This window comes from Triticum dicoccoides, chromosome 1B, assembly GCF_002162155.2.
Source record: "Triticum dicoccoides isolate Atlit2015 ecotype Zavitan chromosome 1B, WEW_v2.0, whole genome shotgun sequence".
NCBI classification, from domain to species: Eukaryota; Viridiplantae; Streptophyta; class Magnoliopsida; order Poales; family Poaceae; genus Triticum; species Triticum dicoccoides.
In genome coordinates, this window is record NC_041381.1 from 659178614 (window position 1) to 659195282 (window position 16669).

General features: G+C 47.5%; 1 protein-coding gene across 1 annotated transcript in view; it reads right to left on the reverse strand.

Annotated features, from left to right (window-relative positions):
- Positions 1 to 9511: 9511 nt before the first annotated feature.
- Positions 9512 to 16669, reverse strand: part of LOC119349459 (dynamin-related protein 5A) — a 7312-nt gene continuing 154 nt past the window's right edge. Inside the window, exons 2-17 of the mRNA XM_037617498.1 lie at positions 16407 to 16669; positions 15909 to 15972; positions 15710 to 15814; positions 15279 to 15380; positions 14966 to 15016; positions 14812 to 14873; positions 14483 to 14573; positions 14183 to 14247; positions 13295 to 13489; positions 13096 to 13215; positions 12573 to 12643; positions 11730 to 11955; positions 11526 to 11576; positions 10868 to 11096; positions 10491 to 10630; positions 9512 to 9941 (exon numbers count right to left, since the gene is read on the reverse strand). Of these exons, the coding sequence (XP_037473395.1) occupies positions 9813 to 9941; positions 10491 to 10630; positions 10868 to 11096; positions 11526 to 11576; positions 11730 to 11955; positions 12573 to 12643; positions 13096 to 13215; positions 13295 to 13489; positions 14183 to 14247; positions 14483 to 14573; positions 14812 to 14873; positions 14966 to 15016; positions 15279 to 15380; positions 15710 to 15814; positions 15909 to 15972; positions 16407 to 16535 (1830 nt within the window). The 5' untranslated portion in view covers positions 16536 to 16669 and the 3' untranslated portion in view covers positions 9512 to 9812. The remainder of the gene's footprint in view (positions 9942 to 10490; positions 10631 to 10867; positions 11097 to 11525; positions 11577 to 11729; positions 11956 to 12572; positions 12644 to 13095; positions 13216 to 13294; positions 13490 to 14182; positions 14248 to 14482; positions 14574 to 14811; positions 14874 to 14965; positions 15017 to 15278; positions 15381 to 15709; positions 15815 to 15908; positions 15973 to 16406) is intronic.

Here is a 16669-nt window from a genome sequence, read left to right on the forward strand (position 1 = left end):
ATATCATGTGGTGAATAAAAATATAGCTCCAAGTAAAATTACCGATGAACAAAGACGAAAGAGGGGATGCCATCCGGGGCATCCCCAAGCTTAGGCTCTTGGTTGTCCTTGAATATTACCTTGGGGTGCCTTGGGAATCCCCAAGCTTAGGCTCTTGCCACTCCTTATTCTGTAGTCCATCGAATCTTTACCCAAAACTTGAAAACTTCAACCACACAAAACTCGTAAGCTCCGTTAGTATAAGAAAATAAAACCACCACATAAGGTATTGTAATTAACTCGTTCTTTATTCATATTGGTGTAATATCTACTGTATTCTAACTTCTCTATGACTCATACCCTCTGATACTACTCATAGATTCATCAAAATAAGCACACAACACAATGAAAACAGAATCTGTCAAAAAAAGAACAGTCTGTAATAATTTGTATCAAACATATACTTATGAAACTCAAACAATTCTGAAATAAATTGGTGGACCTGAGTAATTTATATATTAATCATCTGCAAAAAGAATCAACCTAAAATCACTCTCCAGTAAAAAAATGGCAGCTATTCTCGTGAGCACTAAAGTTTCTGTTTTTTACGGCAAGATCATAAAGACTTCACCCAAGTCTTCCCAAAGGTTCTACTTGGCACTTTATTAAAATAAAAGCTATAAAACATGATTACTAGAGTAGCATAATAATGTGGACACACAAAAACAGTAAGGATAAATATTGGGTTGTCTCCCAACAAGTGCTTTTCTTTAATGCCTTTTTACCTAGGCATGATGATGGCAATGATGCTCACAAAAAAGATAAGAATTAAAACATAACGAGAGCATCAAGAAGCATATGACTAGCACATTTAAGTCTAACCCACTTTCTATGCATAGGGATTTTGTGAGCAAACAACGTATGGGAACAATAATCAACAAGCATAGGAAGGTAAAACAAGCATAGCTTCAAGATTTTCAACACAAAGAGAGGAAACTTGACATTATTGCAATTCCTACAAGCATATGTTCCTCCCTCATAATAATTTTCAGTAGCATCATGAATGAATTCAACAATATAACCAGCACCTAAAGCATTCTTTTCATGATCTACAAGCATAGAAAATTTACTACTCTCCACATAAGAAAAATTCTTCTTCTAGCACTTGAGCACAATTTTCATTTTCATCATACTCACGAAAGATATTAAAAAGATGAAGCGTATGAGACAAACTTAACTCCATTTTTTTGTAGTTTTCTTTTATAAACTAAACTAGTGATAAAACAAGAAACAAAAAGATTAGATTGCAAGATCTAAAGATATACCTTCAAGCACTCACCTCCCCGGCAACGGCGCCAGAAAAGAGCTTGATGTCTACTACACAACCTTCTTCTTGTAGACGTTGTTGGGCCTGCAAGTGCACAGGTTTGTATGACAGTAGCAAATTTCCCTCAAGTGGATGACCTAAGGTTTATCAATCCGTAGGAGGCGTAGGATGAAGATGGTCTCTCTCAAACAATCCTGCAACCAAATAACAAAGAGTCTCTTGTGTCCCCAACACACCCAATACAATGGTAAATTGTATAGGTGCACTAGTTTGGCGAAGAGATGGTGATACAAGTGCAATATGGATGGTAGATAAAGGTATTTGTAATCTGAAATTATAAAAACAGCAAGATAACAAGTGGTAAAATTGAGCGTAAATGGTATTGCAATGATAGGAAACAAGGCCTAGGGTTCATACTTTCACTACTGCAAGTTCTCTCAACAATAATAACATAGATAGATCATATAACAATCCCTCAACATGCAACAAAGAGTCACTCCAAAGCCACTAATAGCGGAGAACAAACGTAGAGATTATGGTAGGTACGAAACCATCTCAAAGTTATTCTTTCGGATCGATCTATTCAAGAGTTCGTAAAATAACACCTTAAAACACAAATCAACCAAAACCCTAATGTCACCTAGATACTCCATTGTCACCTCAAGTATCCGTGGGCATGATTATACGATATGCATCACACAATCTCAGATTCATCCAACCAACACAAAGTACTTCAAAGAGTTCCCCAAAGTTTCTACCGGAGAGTCAAGAAAACGTGTGCCAACCCCTATGCATAGGTTCATGGGCGGAACCCGCAAGTTGGTCACCAAAACATACATCAAGTGGCACATGATATCCCATTGTCACCACAGATAAGCACGGCAAGACATACATCAAGTGTTCTCATAAAAGACTCAATCAGATAAGATAACTTCAAAGGGGAAACTCAATTCATCACAAGAGAGTAGAGGGGGAGAAACATCATAAGATCCAACTATAATAGCAAAGCTCGGGATACATCAAGATCGTGCCATAGAGGGAACACGAGAGAGAACACGAGAGAGAGAGAGAGAGATCAAACACATAGCTACTGGTGCATACCCTCGGCTTCGAGGGTGAACTACTCCCTCCTCGTCATGGATAGCGCCGGGATGATGAAGATGGCCACTGGTGATGGGTTCCCCCTCCGACAGGGTGCCGGAACGGGCTCCTGAGAGGTTTTTGGTGGCTATAGAGGCTTGCAGTGGCGGAACTCCCGATCTATCTTTATATTCGATGTTTTTAGGGTACGTAGGCTTATATAGGCGAAAGAAGTCGGTCGGGGGGTGCTCGAGAGGTCCACGAGACAGGGGGGCGCACCCAGTAGGGGGGGCGCCCCCTATCTCCTGGCCTCCTCGAGGATCTTCTGACTTGAACTCCAAGTCTCCAGGATCATATTCTTCCCAAAAATAACGCTGCCGAAGGTTTCATTCCGTTTGGACTCCGTTTGATATTCTTTTTCTTCGAAATACTGAAACAGGCAATAAAACAACAATATGGGCTGGGCCTCCGGTTAGTAGGTTAGTCCTAAAAATGATGTAAATGTGTAAAATAAAGCCCATAAACATCCAAAAGGGGTAATATAATAGCATGGAACAATCAAAAATTATAGATACGTTGGAGACGTATTAGTGTGCACCGGCGTGCGCTCGACACCGATGAAGGTGGCGGGTGGGGATCCGGTGGCTCCACGTAGCGTGGAGGGCCTCGGCATCCGGGACGGCGGCCCCGGGCGGAGAGCACGGGGTGGCCCTGGTGGCGGGCCATTCCTGCCGGAGCTGGTGAGGCGCCTCCCTCAGTCTCGAGGGGGACGAGGAGGCGTCGGTCCCCGATCGCTGGTGTGCAGCCTTCCCCGCACGATTGCTGCCGCTAGATGCAACCATCCTCTCCGCCCCGATCTGCTCCTTCCATTGCCGGATCCTGGTCCCAATGGCTTAGGTCGTTCTTCCCGGGCGCCGGCAGCATGGATCTCGTCGAGCGGGGTTGGATCCGAGGGAAATCCCTGGCCGGCGCAGCCACACCGTAGGCGACGTCATGGGCGTTGTTCCCCTCCTTTGAGGTTGTGGTGTGGATCCTTCTCCCCCTCCTTCCGTCCCCTGCTAGGTTAAAGCCTAGGTCCCCTGATTCAGGCGGCGACGACACATATGTGTCGTGTTCCTTCTTGGAGGCGCAGTTCAGGGATCGCAGGGGCGGCGAGAGAGTTGGGTTGTGGGTGTGATGGTGGCGGGTGGCAGCTTGGCTTTGCGCTTCAATGCCTTTTCTTCAGCGGCTCATTGTTGTTACCCTTGTTTGCTGCGATTGTGGCCGACAGCTCTGGCCCTTCGGTGTGACTTCACCGCGGACGATGACGGTGCTCGGAGTGGTGTGCTCTGATCTTGCAGGTCTGCTCCTAGTTCCTTCTCCATACGCAGCTTGGACGTCTTCCATCTAGGATCTAGGGTGAACCAAGCTGCCGGTTGCCGGTGCGGTATCCTTCGAGCCAGGATGAGAGGGCAGGGGCCCTTTGCAGCGGCAGTTCCAGAGGAGGTTCGGTCCATTACCGTCTTTGAGTTTGGCTACGATCACGAAGCTTGCGCGGTGGTGCATCCTCTCAAGTCCGTAGTGAGTCCTGTTGGTGTAGGTCGTCCTGTAGGGTGATGGTTGCAGCATGGCGTTCCTGCTTGCTATCGATGCTGCCTTTGAGTGTGTTTCGCTTTGCTCCTTGTATCAGTCGCTTGTTTCTATTTGCTTTTCCTTATAAGTTGGTGATCTTGTAATCCTGGCCGGCTAATGGCTTTGTTAATTCAAAGCCGGGTTCTTTTATTAAGCCTTTGTTCTACAAAAAAAATGCCCCCTAGATCATGTCTGTCTGCAAGCCGGATAGAGCCGCCCTCCTCCAGTGAAGCCAAGGGAGCAATGCTCGTGCGCTCGTGGGCACATCCACATCGACGTGAGGCGAAAGTTGAGGGCTGGCCAGACCTCTTCACATGGCTATTCCTCCTTGCAGCGTCGGCGGCCTGGCTGTGGTCACTGTGATGAAGCCCAAACCGACACGGCGCAGGTGTTGATGCCTGGTCACGCCCCCGCACACAGGCGACACCTCTCTCAGCACAAGAATGTATTTTTTTTCGAGAGTACGTCAAAGGCGTACCATATTTTTATAGAAGGCAGAAGACCAATTACAAGAGATTACAACTCGTTGCGAACAACAAGTCTAGTACCAACACCACACCCGAGCTAATCCGAAGAGAAGCCTCCGCACACATTACAAAAACAACACAAAGGAACTTGTCCCGAAGAGCATCAAGGCCGCGTCTCGACCTACACCGATCACCATGAAGAGTAGCAACTTTAATCGGACCTCCTTTACCGACACACCAACCACTCTTGATTGCCGAAAGGAGATGGCAAGTGGATGGAGGGACTTGGTTGGCCCCGCCAAAGCCACCGTCTTGGAGTCACCGGCATCGACGTATATTGCGCCCAAGAACCTCTACTCGGACTAGCGACACGCACCGGAAGACCGCAACACCGAACAAGCCATGTCTCCCTCTACGAAGCTCCCTACAGAGATACGGCGCTAGGACGCCGCCATCGCTGGTCCCAGACCTAGGCTTTCGGCCGGAGACCGCAACCAACCAAGACGGGGAGATGGCGACACACCTAAGCGACGCCTCAAGGAGGGGAACGATGCCCACAGGCGCTGTCGCCGCCAACACCGACCGAAGACGGGCTGGATTTTCATCCGTAAAGTCGGCCACCTCCCACCCCTTGCGAAGAATTGAGGCCGTCGTCAGTGCTGGATCAAACTGCCGCCGCCGCAGCACCTCGCCATTGTGATCAAAGTGCACTGAACACCAACACCCTGCACGCCGAGGACATGCAGTCCAGCTTCCACCTCCCGCACGGCCGGAGACAACAACTCCATCTCTCCTACCACAACCAGCACAGCCAGGATCTTCCGCCGCCGCAAGCAGCTGCCACACCACCTCCTAGCGGACAGCCTTGCAGCGGACAGAGCCCAGGGAGCCACGACAGGGGAGCCACCTCGCGCGCATGCTCTCCGCAGCAAGCCGCTGACCCGGGTACAAGCTCCCCGGATTCAGCCTGCGCCTCCACCACCCACCTGCAGATCCTCGCCGGGGCCAGCAGGGGCAAAACACACCAACCGGCCGCCGCAGCAGATCCCGGCCGCCGCTCGCACGGCCACTCCTGGCCCAGATCCGTCGCCTCCCTGGCCTAGGTTCGCCTCCCCTCCGACCACCATCCAGCGGCTCCCAGCAGGTCGCCGTGCACCAGCACCTCCTCGTCGAACCCGCGACCATGCTCCACCACTCCGTACGCACCTCGACACGCGCCGCCTCACCGGAGAAGACCACCGCGCAGCAGCACAAGAATGTCAACAAAGTCACATCTTCATTATCCTTAGTGCTCAACGGCTCGCAACAAAAATAAGTATAATACTCCTTACAAGCTAAACCACAAAACTGCACAAAAGGACAAGGATGACATCAAACATATTCAACATATTCTCCATAGTTAAATGTTGTGCCCGGGTTTTATTGGGCATAAGGCAACAATTCCAAGAGTAACATCACAATCACGTGCATGGCAACTATAAAAAAGAAATATAAAGGGGAAAGCAGTTACAGGATCACAGAGAAGAGGCTCGTGGCCAACACCTTACAACCTGCTTTACAGGCGGTATACAAAGTCTGATATCGACGAGCGCGCCTAGTCGGGCTCACGACGTCTTTGTATCAGCTGAACAATGTTGGCAAGATTCTTAAAGTCCTTAAATTGCAGAAGATTTCAACAACAGAGACCTTTCGTCTTTTATCCTTTTAGCATGGAGCCGTAGTTTCTTTAGCACACTTTTGAAGGCCAGGCCTTCTTCATGAGTTTTATGCACTGGAGCAAGGCTCTCTTCAAGTAAGCAGAATCTTGAACGAGGGATGAAGCGCGTAAGAGAGGTGTGCGTCTCAGTGACCGAAAGAATGCCCTCTAGAACTCGGCGGCTAGGATCATATGAGTAAACCTTTTTCTGAAACTTGTCGTGAACCAAGTGCTTGCTAGTCGCAATCACAATCTTCTTCCCTAACTTGCAGTTGCCAACAGTACCAATAACCCTCACAACCCGTGGGTCAGCTAATTCTCTTTTTACCTGCCCAAACAAATCGATTCGATGATTCAGCGACCAATCGCCGGAGCCATAATCCAGCAGCCCCCAAATCTCCAAGGTGCCGCCATGAGGGACTCCGTTGTGAAGATCCCGGACAATGCACAGCTGGTCGTCCATCACAACCAGGTGCTCTCCTTGTGACCGCGACGAGGAGCGCAGATGCTCGCTTGGTCCCTAAAACGGCGGTGAACGGACACATCCGAAGGTCTCCTCCGCGACAGAGAACGATATGATAGCAGCTCTTGGCCTTCTGATGATGAGAGAAGGACTGATCAACCAGTGCAGGAACCCGTTGGCGAACACGGGTGGTATTTTGTTCACCACTGCATGATGAACTGCGGAATTCGCAAACCGGGACCATTTGAATGGCACTCCTCCGGTCGCCGGCCTCCAACGATCAGCTCCGGGCGTGCACACATCACACCTTATCGTCTCCTTCTCACCTGAAACCCATTGATCAACCTCACGACCTTCTACTCCCCTCCCCTGTCCCGGCATCAAATCCCAGCCCGGCACTGGAATCGTGTGTCGGAAGAACACGGTGAGGCGGCAGGCGTGTGATCGCCCGTGTAGCCGCATTGCAAACATAGTAAGCCAGCGCGGCGGCGTCATACAGGAGGGTGAGCCCGCAGCATGGCGCGGGCGTCACCACTTCGACGGAGTTGCGGCGGGCGCAATCGAAGGTGAAGAGTAAGGGCATCTCCAGCCGTTCGGTCCTCCAGGGCACCTAAATAAAGCGGCACGGGGCGTGCCGGCGCTAGTTCGGCCCCTGGGGCGACCTAGCTCCCAGTCACGCCCCCACGCGCCGGCCCCAGAATGCGGGAAATTTAAACTTGGTCGTTCCCACTCTCAAAAGACGCCGCAAATCTGGCGATCGGTCGTAGTCTGGCGTTACAAAAAACAGAGCGCCGCCGCCGCAAGTTCGCATGCGCAACGATTCACTCGGCGGGGTCGGCTCCAGGCGTTGGCGGAGTCGGCGTGCGCGGGCTTGTCGGTGTCGGCGCTGCTTCGGTGCTGGGCTGCGTCGGCGCGGCTTCAGCAGTGCTGGGCGGCGATGTAGAGGCGTCGTTCGGGCTTGGCGTCCTCCTTGGACGTCCACTTGATGCGCGGTTCGCCTGACCTAGCCGCCCGCTTCTTCTTCTTCTGGCGCCCCTTCGTCGGAACAGGAGCCGGCTCCTCCTCCTCCTCCTCCTCCTCGGGTTCCTGTGCGTCGTCGCCGTAGACGTAGCCGAGCTCGGCCTCCATGTCGCCGCTGAGGTCCACTACCTCGTCCTGGGTGGCGAACCCGGGAGACGCGGCGGCCGCGGTCGATCCTGTCACGATGATGTCGTCCATGTCGGCTCCCGTGTCGTCGGCGTCGCCGAGGTGCGAGAAGGGTAGCGGTCCACGGTAGAGATGGGGCGTCGGTGTGGACGCGTAGGCGGCGGGCGGCGAGTAGTTGTATGGAGGGTACTGCACGCCGACGAAGGCGGGCGAGGGCGTGCGCGTAGCGGGGTGACCATGAGGGAAGGTCACGTTTGGGTTGAACCCACCGTGCGCGTCGCCGTCGGCGTAGCCGGGCGACGATGAACCCCATGGAGATCCGGTGCCTTGCTGTCCCCAGGGCGCGTACTGGGCGTGGCTGACGACGGGTGGATTCATCCCCGCCTGGTCGACCGATGAGGAAGACGCCGCCGCGTGCGTCGTGTTGTTGCGGGCCTTCTTGGCTATGGCCCTGTTCCACCTGTCGGCGGTGACTACTTCGTGCCGCTGAACTTCCACCCTCCACTCGGCGTTCGACAGGCCCGGTGGCTTCGATGGCGGCGCCCTCGGCTTCCTCTGCTTCGGCTGGGCCACGGCGCCAGTTGCGGTTGCCGCCGCTCACGGCATGGCGTACTTCTTCGGCGGCATGGCGTACTTCTTCCCGGCGAGCGGGAGGGGGTTTGACGGGAGAAAGGGAGAGAATGGCGGGAGGAAGGCGAGAGATGCGAGGGAAAAGCGTCAAGAAACGGCGGAAAAAGGCCCTCGGGTCGCCTCCAGGGCGGGCCCACGCGCCTTTTTCGCTTGTGCCGGCTCCCCAAGCGCCCCTCAGGGCGCCGGGTTTGGCCTGGGTCCGCCGGCACCAGTTTTGCCCCGAGCCGGCGAAAAACGGGCTTCTGGGGGCGTGACTGGGGTCTTTTTTTGACGCCGGCGCGGCAAAATCGCCTGGGAAGGGTCTGTTGGGGGCGCGGCTGGAGATGCCCTAAGTCGTCTACGGGGCTTGACGGCGAGCACGCGTACACAGCGCCGGAGCCGAATGTTGCTGCGGGCGAGAGCACGAGTAGCTTGGGGGCGCGGGGTAGCATCTTGGAGGTGGCCATGTGGAGGCTGCAGAAATCCTTGGAGGACAGCGTTGCGGCCCAGCAGCGGCAGACGGAGCGGAAACGCAGGATGGATTTGACCGGGAGCCGGAGTAGAACCTCCTGTATCATGTCGTCGGGGAGCAACGGTCCTTGGAGGACAGCGTTGCGGCCCAGCAGCGGCAGACGGAGCGGAAACGCAGGATGGATTTGACCGGGAGCCGGGGTAGAACCTCCTATATCATGTCGTCGGGGAGCAACGGTGCCGACGCACAAAGAGATAGAATGGCCCTCTTCCTCTTGGTTCACGTGAGAGTTTGTTTTGGGGGTGCTGCTGCGGCTCCAGCTAGCGTGACCTGAGATCGAGCTCAAGAAATGGCACCCCCACTCAAAATAAGCAACAAGAATGGATACAACTTCCAACTACGCTGCGATGCATTACATACAAATTTGGAAAACTCGCTCTCAGCTCTATCCCACAACTATGCATATCATGAAGCATTGATTCCATTTTGTCAAACATCACGAATATACTGCAAAAGGGGACATCTACAACAGTCCTTCGATTGGAATTGTTCATTAGGTTCTGACTTGTTGCTTGACAAAATAAACCGGCAAGGTGCCAGAGCGCGATCCACACAATATTTGGGCGTGCCAGCTTTGGCGTCAAATGTGTACTGGAGGACCAAAGATACAAGAGGGCTTGTGTTATGGAAATCATAATAACATGAACTCGTACGTGATACAGACAACATACAGCAGAAAGGTGTCCCCTAGAGAGAGAGATCCTCAAGCACAAGGAGCAAAAAGCACAAACACATGACACACCTCAGAGCTGCTGTCATCTAATAAGAATATAATATGACCTAGAACGGGAAGAAAGAATCAGCTATATATGCCCCCCAAGAACAGGGGAGAGAAGAGATCGATGTCACCAAACAAGGAGTAAAGGTGAACACACACTAGGGCACGATAAGTCGACAAAAAATTATTTTGACCATGCAACCGCGTCAATCTCTGCTTGGGCGCTCCGGTACAGCTCCAGCCTCTTGGCAAGGTTTGTCCTCCGCTCCATGACCGCAGGGTCCTCGTCAAGAAGCTTCGAAAGTTGCCTAATCTGCATATGCAGGTGTATGTTAATTATCGATATTCCATCGGATTTCTCCTAAAGAACCAAGGGAAGTGTGAATCATGAGTATTAAAAAACGAAGGACTAATTGACTAGTTGGCTGGCAATGTACTACCGCATGGTGCAGACAGAAACATGCATCACCATGGAAGAAACTTAGCTCAGAAATGACTTAAAATCTACAGATTAGCGATTTTCTAAAATACGCAATGAATAAACAGAGAGTCCATGTTAGACTCTGGTGAGAAATACATGCATACAAACAGCTAGAGTTTAGAGATGATAAAAGGAAAAATAAACTCTCTGAAAAAATATATTAAGCAATAAAAGAACCCTATATCAAATCTTACAGTAACATCACCAATCAGGTCACACTTGTATGTTACTCCCTCCGTTCGGAATTACTTGTCGTAGAAATGGATGTATCTAGACATTTTTTAGTTCTAGAGATACATCCATTTCTATGACAAGTAATTCGGAACGGAGGGAGTACAAATCAAAGGCTCAAAGGACCTCCACGTGTTTCAAAAATCTTACCTCTCTTGCTCCCAGCTCAGTAAAGAAGTGGTCGAGCAATGAGCGCTTTGCCTCACGGACTTGGCAGTAGACAATAGATTTTGGGATGGAGTTCCTCAATGTGGAAGATACCATGTTAACATATGCCAGAACAGTTGTCCCTGAGGTTGAGTAGTAAATACAAATAAAAATATAAGCTATCTATCAAGCAATACACAAAGACATGCTAAATAGAGAACATATCAGGAGAGACTCAAATGTGACCAAATATACTAATTTGGCTGGTTCAAATTCTAATTCAAGATTAAGTAATATGTCAACCTTGAAAGAATATGACTGTCATTGGGCAAGTTATGGAAGGGTATAATAAATGGGTACATAAAAGATAGATGCCTTACCAATTCGTCTTAGATAAGAATCATTATATCTATCGAAAATAGAGTGGCTTGGATTTCCACCCTTCTCAACATCCTGAGGAAGCTTCCTGAAGAAATCTACAGTTAAGTAGCTTGTTTCCATATCAACCAGCTTTAATGTGTTCTTCTTGCTTTCATCCCTCATTCTTTCCAACGACTCAAAAGCTGCATTGCCAACTTCCACACGAAGAGTGGGGAACTGCTTGAGCTCCTGGAGAAAGGTAATTGAACATTTCAGGTGAGCATTTTTAATTAATTAGGCTACCTTTTCAGGTGAGCATTTCAGGTCAGCATTTTTAATTAATTAGGCTACCTTTTCTTTTCAAATCCACTTATATATCTGCCTACAATCTTAATGCTCAAAGTTCTGTGCAGAGAAGATCTGAGTTCGTATCGATAAGAAATACCTATCCGATGCAAGTTCCAACTTTATTGTGATATCCCACATCCCCACCTCTTATAAAATCAAACACTAGAATTTTATTTTGATTAAAATATGTATCCCGTCCTAATACAGCCAGTTAATAACTCATCACACCACCAGAGAGCACATATGTTCTAGTTTATAGAAAAACATTATGATTGCATCATGCAGATAGTGTAAGAAAACTTATTTGGTAGGAAATGCAGAACGACTTACATGAGTTTCATTTATAGCCTTGTGGACTAGTTCTTTGAGGATTCCATGGACCTGCCAATGTGGCAAAAAAAATCACGTTCTGAAACTGTTAAACCAGTATTGCTGAATAAGTAACAAGCTGGATGCTCGGTGAAATCCGTGACCAAAATAAATAATTTTAAACTGTTGAAACTTTTATTGAGCAGATTAATCTAGTCAGCATACCGTGTCAACAGCTGCCTCGGCAGGACCTCTGATACTAACAAGACAAGATTCTATGAGACGCCGATATCCTTGCTCTGGAGCTATCAAGTGAGGCTGGTATCCATCAGCTTCCGTTATGAGCTTCCTCACATTTTCCATTGACAGTTGCTTATCAAACTGCAACCGTTTAATTGCCACAGGAAATTGATTGTCAAATACATGGTAAATTTTCTCACCACCAGGGCGCCTGGATAAAAGAACATTTTGTTGGTCATCACGATTAGAAATAGAAAAACAAGCACATAAGCAAAGATGCAAATGGGCGGAACGGAATGAGAATGTGACATTTTGACATGATATTGGCCATTTAGCAAAGCAGTTCAAGTGTCATGTAAACATAGTATTGTTTATTTCAACATCAGTGAGAATAAAGGTCAAAACAACAGATAATTAGCTGGTAACACAAAATCGCCAGACCACCTATGCACAGTAGTGGGTATTCGTTTTGCATATGTATTCATCTTGCATATTCCAAGCTTACACAATAGTTTATGAAAGAGAAACCGAACCTTAAGAATTCTCTGTACAAAATACAAGAAACAAGGACAATCTACCAGACAAGAGACCAAACAGTATATATATATATTGCTTCTTTTAACTATCGACCTGTGTTGCACTACACATGTACATGCTACAACACCAAATTAGTCAACAGGATTAGGAACTTCACTAGTATTATAATGCCTATATGCAGATCAGGAAATATTAAACGTTACCATCCAAAATTACAAAAGACCTGCTAGATATAGCAAGCATGATACTAAAAAACTGAGCGGAAGAGAAAAAATTCCAGTTAACACATACACTCCATCCAGATGCTCTTTGTAGATGCCATCAAACATGCGGCATATTTCCATAATCGTGTACAGCTTTCCCTGCGCGTCACAAAATATGCGATTATCACAATGTATGCAAGTTTATTGAGTGCTGAACAAAGAAAAGAAAGTCACACTTAGACCCACACAATACAACGAAAATAACATCAGTGCATACATCATAACTTGTAAAACTGGAAAGAATCTATACAGGATTCAAGAAAAGGATGTCACAGAAACATGACTATTAGGATGGAAGGTAACAAATCAAGAGATGAGATTCATTTACTTTGCACCAAGCAGGCATAAACCATAAAACACAATCCCATCATGCACAAATCGAACTAAGAACATTACAAAGATGGACATGAACACTGCACAAAAATTTAATAGGAGTACATTTACTTCTAGTCAATAATTAAGGCCATAAAAATAAAGACGGATGATAATAAATGTATGCTGGATCAGGTCAAACAAACTCATTTGATTAAAGAAGCGAACTCAAGACTTACTCCAGCATCATTAGCAATGGGCTTTCCAAGACGAGTAAGTTCAGTTTCCAGCTCTGCAACTGTCTTTGTTATAAGAGACTGGAGACCCGGGATTCTTGATTTAATAACAGACTCCAAATGCTGCATTTACACCAAAAGTTTGTAAAAAAAAAAGCAAAAAAGCATAAAATGTATTCTGCATTAAAGAACAAAGGCATACCTTTGATAGACTCTTTGCTAAATGTTCTGATCCCATCCTATGAGCGAGATGCTTGTATTCTGGTGTGTTTGCGAAATAGTCACGCTCTCTACGCCTAGCAGCAATCATATCCACACTCTTGTTAATATCTTGCTGGGATCGATTGACAACACCAATCCATGGAAATTGGAGCCGGTAAGCTCTTCCTTCCAGTATCTGCACAATCAAACTCAGTAAGAAGATCTGGTACGTGGAAATCTAGGATTGTCAATGATCAGATTAGCAAACATATATTTAACGCATGTTATCTATTTGCAGCTGGGATAATATTTGTGAGTGAAAACACAGTAATCAGGGGGTTGTTAGAACTGAAGTTGTGTTTGGATTGTTTACAAAGTGTACTTTGCCAACTTTTTGGCGATGACCAAAAGTTTGGACTGTGTTTGATGGATGATGGTCACCAATTATTTGGCATGCCAAATGACACCTAGCCCACTCTAGTTCATTTTTGTTGCCAACTTTGGCTAACTCATGGGCAAACAAAACCTTCACCGTATTTTGGCTAGCCAACTTTTGGTAGGGAAAGCTTGGGCTAAAAGCAAACACACCATGAGTTTCTTTGAACAAACATTAACTTAAAGGTTGGGGCATACATAAGAAGATTCAAAATCCATGGTATTAATGGTATTAGTCCATATATAGTCATACTGAAAAGGAGGGCCGTACAATTTCAAGAGGGTAAACTTATGGAAAGGTGGGGCAAAGTGAGGCATAATTGTCAACAAAGATCGCTAGTAGTAACAAGATTAGGTGGTCAGTAGAATACCAATCACCTTAAGCAACATCACAGTAAGGAAGATAGCAAACTATAAAAAAGGCCAGTGTTTAGCACTTGATTGTTGAACTTACATCAACAGCATCAGTACCCTTGTCCATTAAATCAATTTTCGTCAGCACACCAAAGGTCCGTTCACCTGAATCAACAAAAAGTAAAGTTCAAGCTCAGAAATGGTTAGAAGTGCCAAGAGCAATGGTACTTGAATTAATCATAATTATTATATGTGAATTTTCCTTTCCATTAAAAGAGTTGGCCCACAATAGGATCACACAAGAAAAACATATGAAGCCAATTGTCAATATAATATGGTTGATATCCACAAAGACAAATTGCAAGGTATAGGTGTTATCAGTAGTTATCATTATACATACCTTTTGGGTCAACTTCCCGTGAAATCTTGATAGCATCAGAAGTCGCAAGATCCTGATTGGCTGGAGAAACAGCCAGAATGATGCAGTTGGGCTGAAAATACCAAAAAAGTTGTTTACACAGTGCATGACACGATAATTAGCCCAAACATGCTACTATATGGGATATGGCTGAGAAAAAAGCATATTAGACCAAATATGCATTATATAAATACTTGTAAAATTTGTACATAACCAAATATAGCACCATCTTATACAGGCAAGACAAGCATGGTAAGCAATCATAAAGAACAAATACTGGGAAGCCATTTCAGCTGGTTACACTTAAATACCTTTTCAATGAATGCTCGAACCATGTTTTCAATTTCCTGAACAATACTCTCCGGCTGACCCTCTAACAAGCATAAAGACAGTAGCAAATAAAAGAATGAACATCTTAAACAAGAATAATAGAAGAACGATGGCTCATATGGTATAGTCACTTACCAACAGCAACTTTAGTAAGCCCAGGAAGATCAATAAGAGTCAAATTCACAACTGCAATGATAAGAAGTGTTACGATAACAAAAATAAAGAGAACACAGCATGGCTATCCTACCAATGACTAGGATGACTCCGTACTAAACTGATCAAGGTATAAGCTAAAGGTAAATCACAACACCAGCAGCAAACAACAATCTTTTGAATTGAAAAATGGAGGTGCCTGACTATTTGATATTGACAAAGCACTTAAATAACACCATTAAACCACTACCCGACTGTACAGACATATTACCAGCATTGCTATCGGACCACTTACCGTTTGGAGAAAATATGCTTAGATGGATGGGGACAGATGATATTCCCTTTCCATGGCCGGTTTGTCTGTCAGTTTCATCAGCTATCTCCTTCCTCACCATGGCTGCAACGACAAAAATTTCATCATGTGACAAGTAGCATCAAGGTGAACTATAAGAAAATGAATTAAAAGAAGCACTTGACAGAGAATTTTGCCAACAATTGCAAGGCTTGGCTTATCTTTTAGGAAATAACAGGCTACAGCTTAGTGCAGCAGTTTGAATAACAGTAAGTTCTGGCATCAAATTGGATGTTTTGATGAGCCTCACGAACTCAAATTACATTCCACATATGCCAATATGGTTCAATATTATCACAATAACCCCTCAGTCATGCATTATTTATCATCATAGCAGTAGCACTTGAAAACAAGAGGAAGAATAGATGAATTACCAAAATCGGTGAATCTCTTCCTGGGGACATGCATGAACTCTGCATACTCCCTGTCTCCATCAATCCTATGGAGTTGCAGAACCAGCGGGCGACGGGTGACAATGCCTGCAGAATCAAACCAAACAGAACAAATTAATGCATCAGAAAATCAAAACAGAAGGCCAAAATCAACAAGCTCTTGCTGCCTGAATAACCATACCAGAGCCCCTGGGCAGGAAATCCTTTCCAACAACGCTCTCCAGCACCGAAGATTTGCCCGAACTCTACAGTGTGCCAAAGGAGTCCAAATGTCAGAACACAGAGCCGCATATGGCATACCCACTCGTACTGAGATGCGCTTGAACTACTCTTAACAGCCCGAGTTCATGTAGAATTGCTTGCTTGAAACTAGGAGGATTCTCATTACGCGAAACAACACGCCCTCTAGTTGATCCCAAGCAGTAGTAGTAGTAGTACTAGTACCTAGCTTCCTAGCAGTCTAGCACTACACCATTACTGGTCATGCGGGCAGATTCAAACAAGCAGCAGCGGCCCAAATCTAGTTGCCAGCGCCTGCGGCGGCCGCAGATCCGAGCACGGCCAGACCGCGTATCCGCAGCCAAATCGCGCGGGTCTACCAGCGAGCTCGCGAGATCCACCAGACAGAGCTGGGGCGCCAGATCCGGCGGAGGGGGGAGAAAGCGAACGGGGCGCGCACCTGGCCGCCGACGACGGCGATGGACGGCAGCGAGTCCCAGAGGGTGGGGAGGGCGCTCTCCTCGCCGTGGTCGCCGAGCGCCGTGCAGGCGCGCTGCAGCTTGTTGACGAGCGAGATCAGGTTCTCCATGGCCGCCGGCGCGGGATCTGGCCGGATCCGATCGCGCGGCCGCGAGCGGGCGGGATCGAGGCGGTGGAGTGGGGAGCGGGGGAGACGAGACGACGCCGACTGCTGAGCCGAGCCGCGTCGGTCGGGCTCGAGCT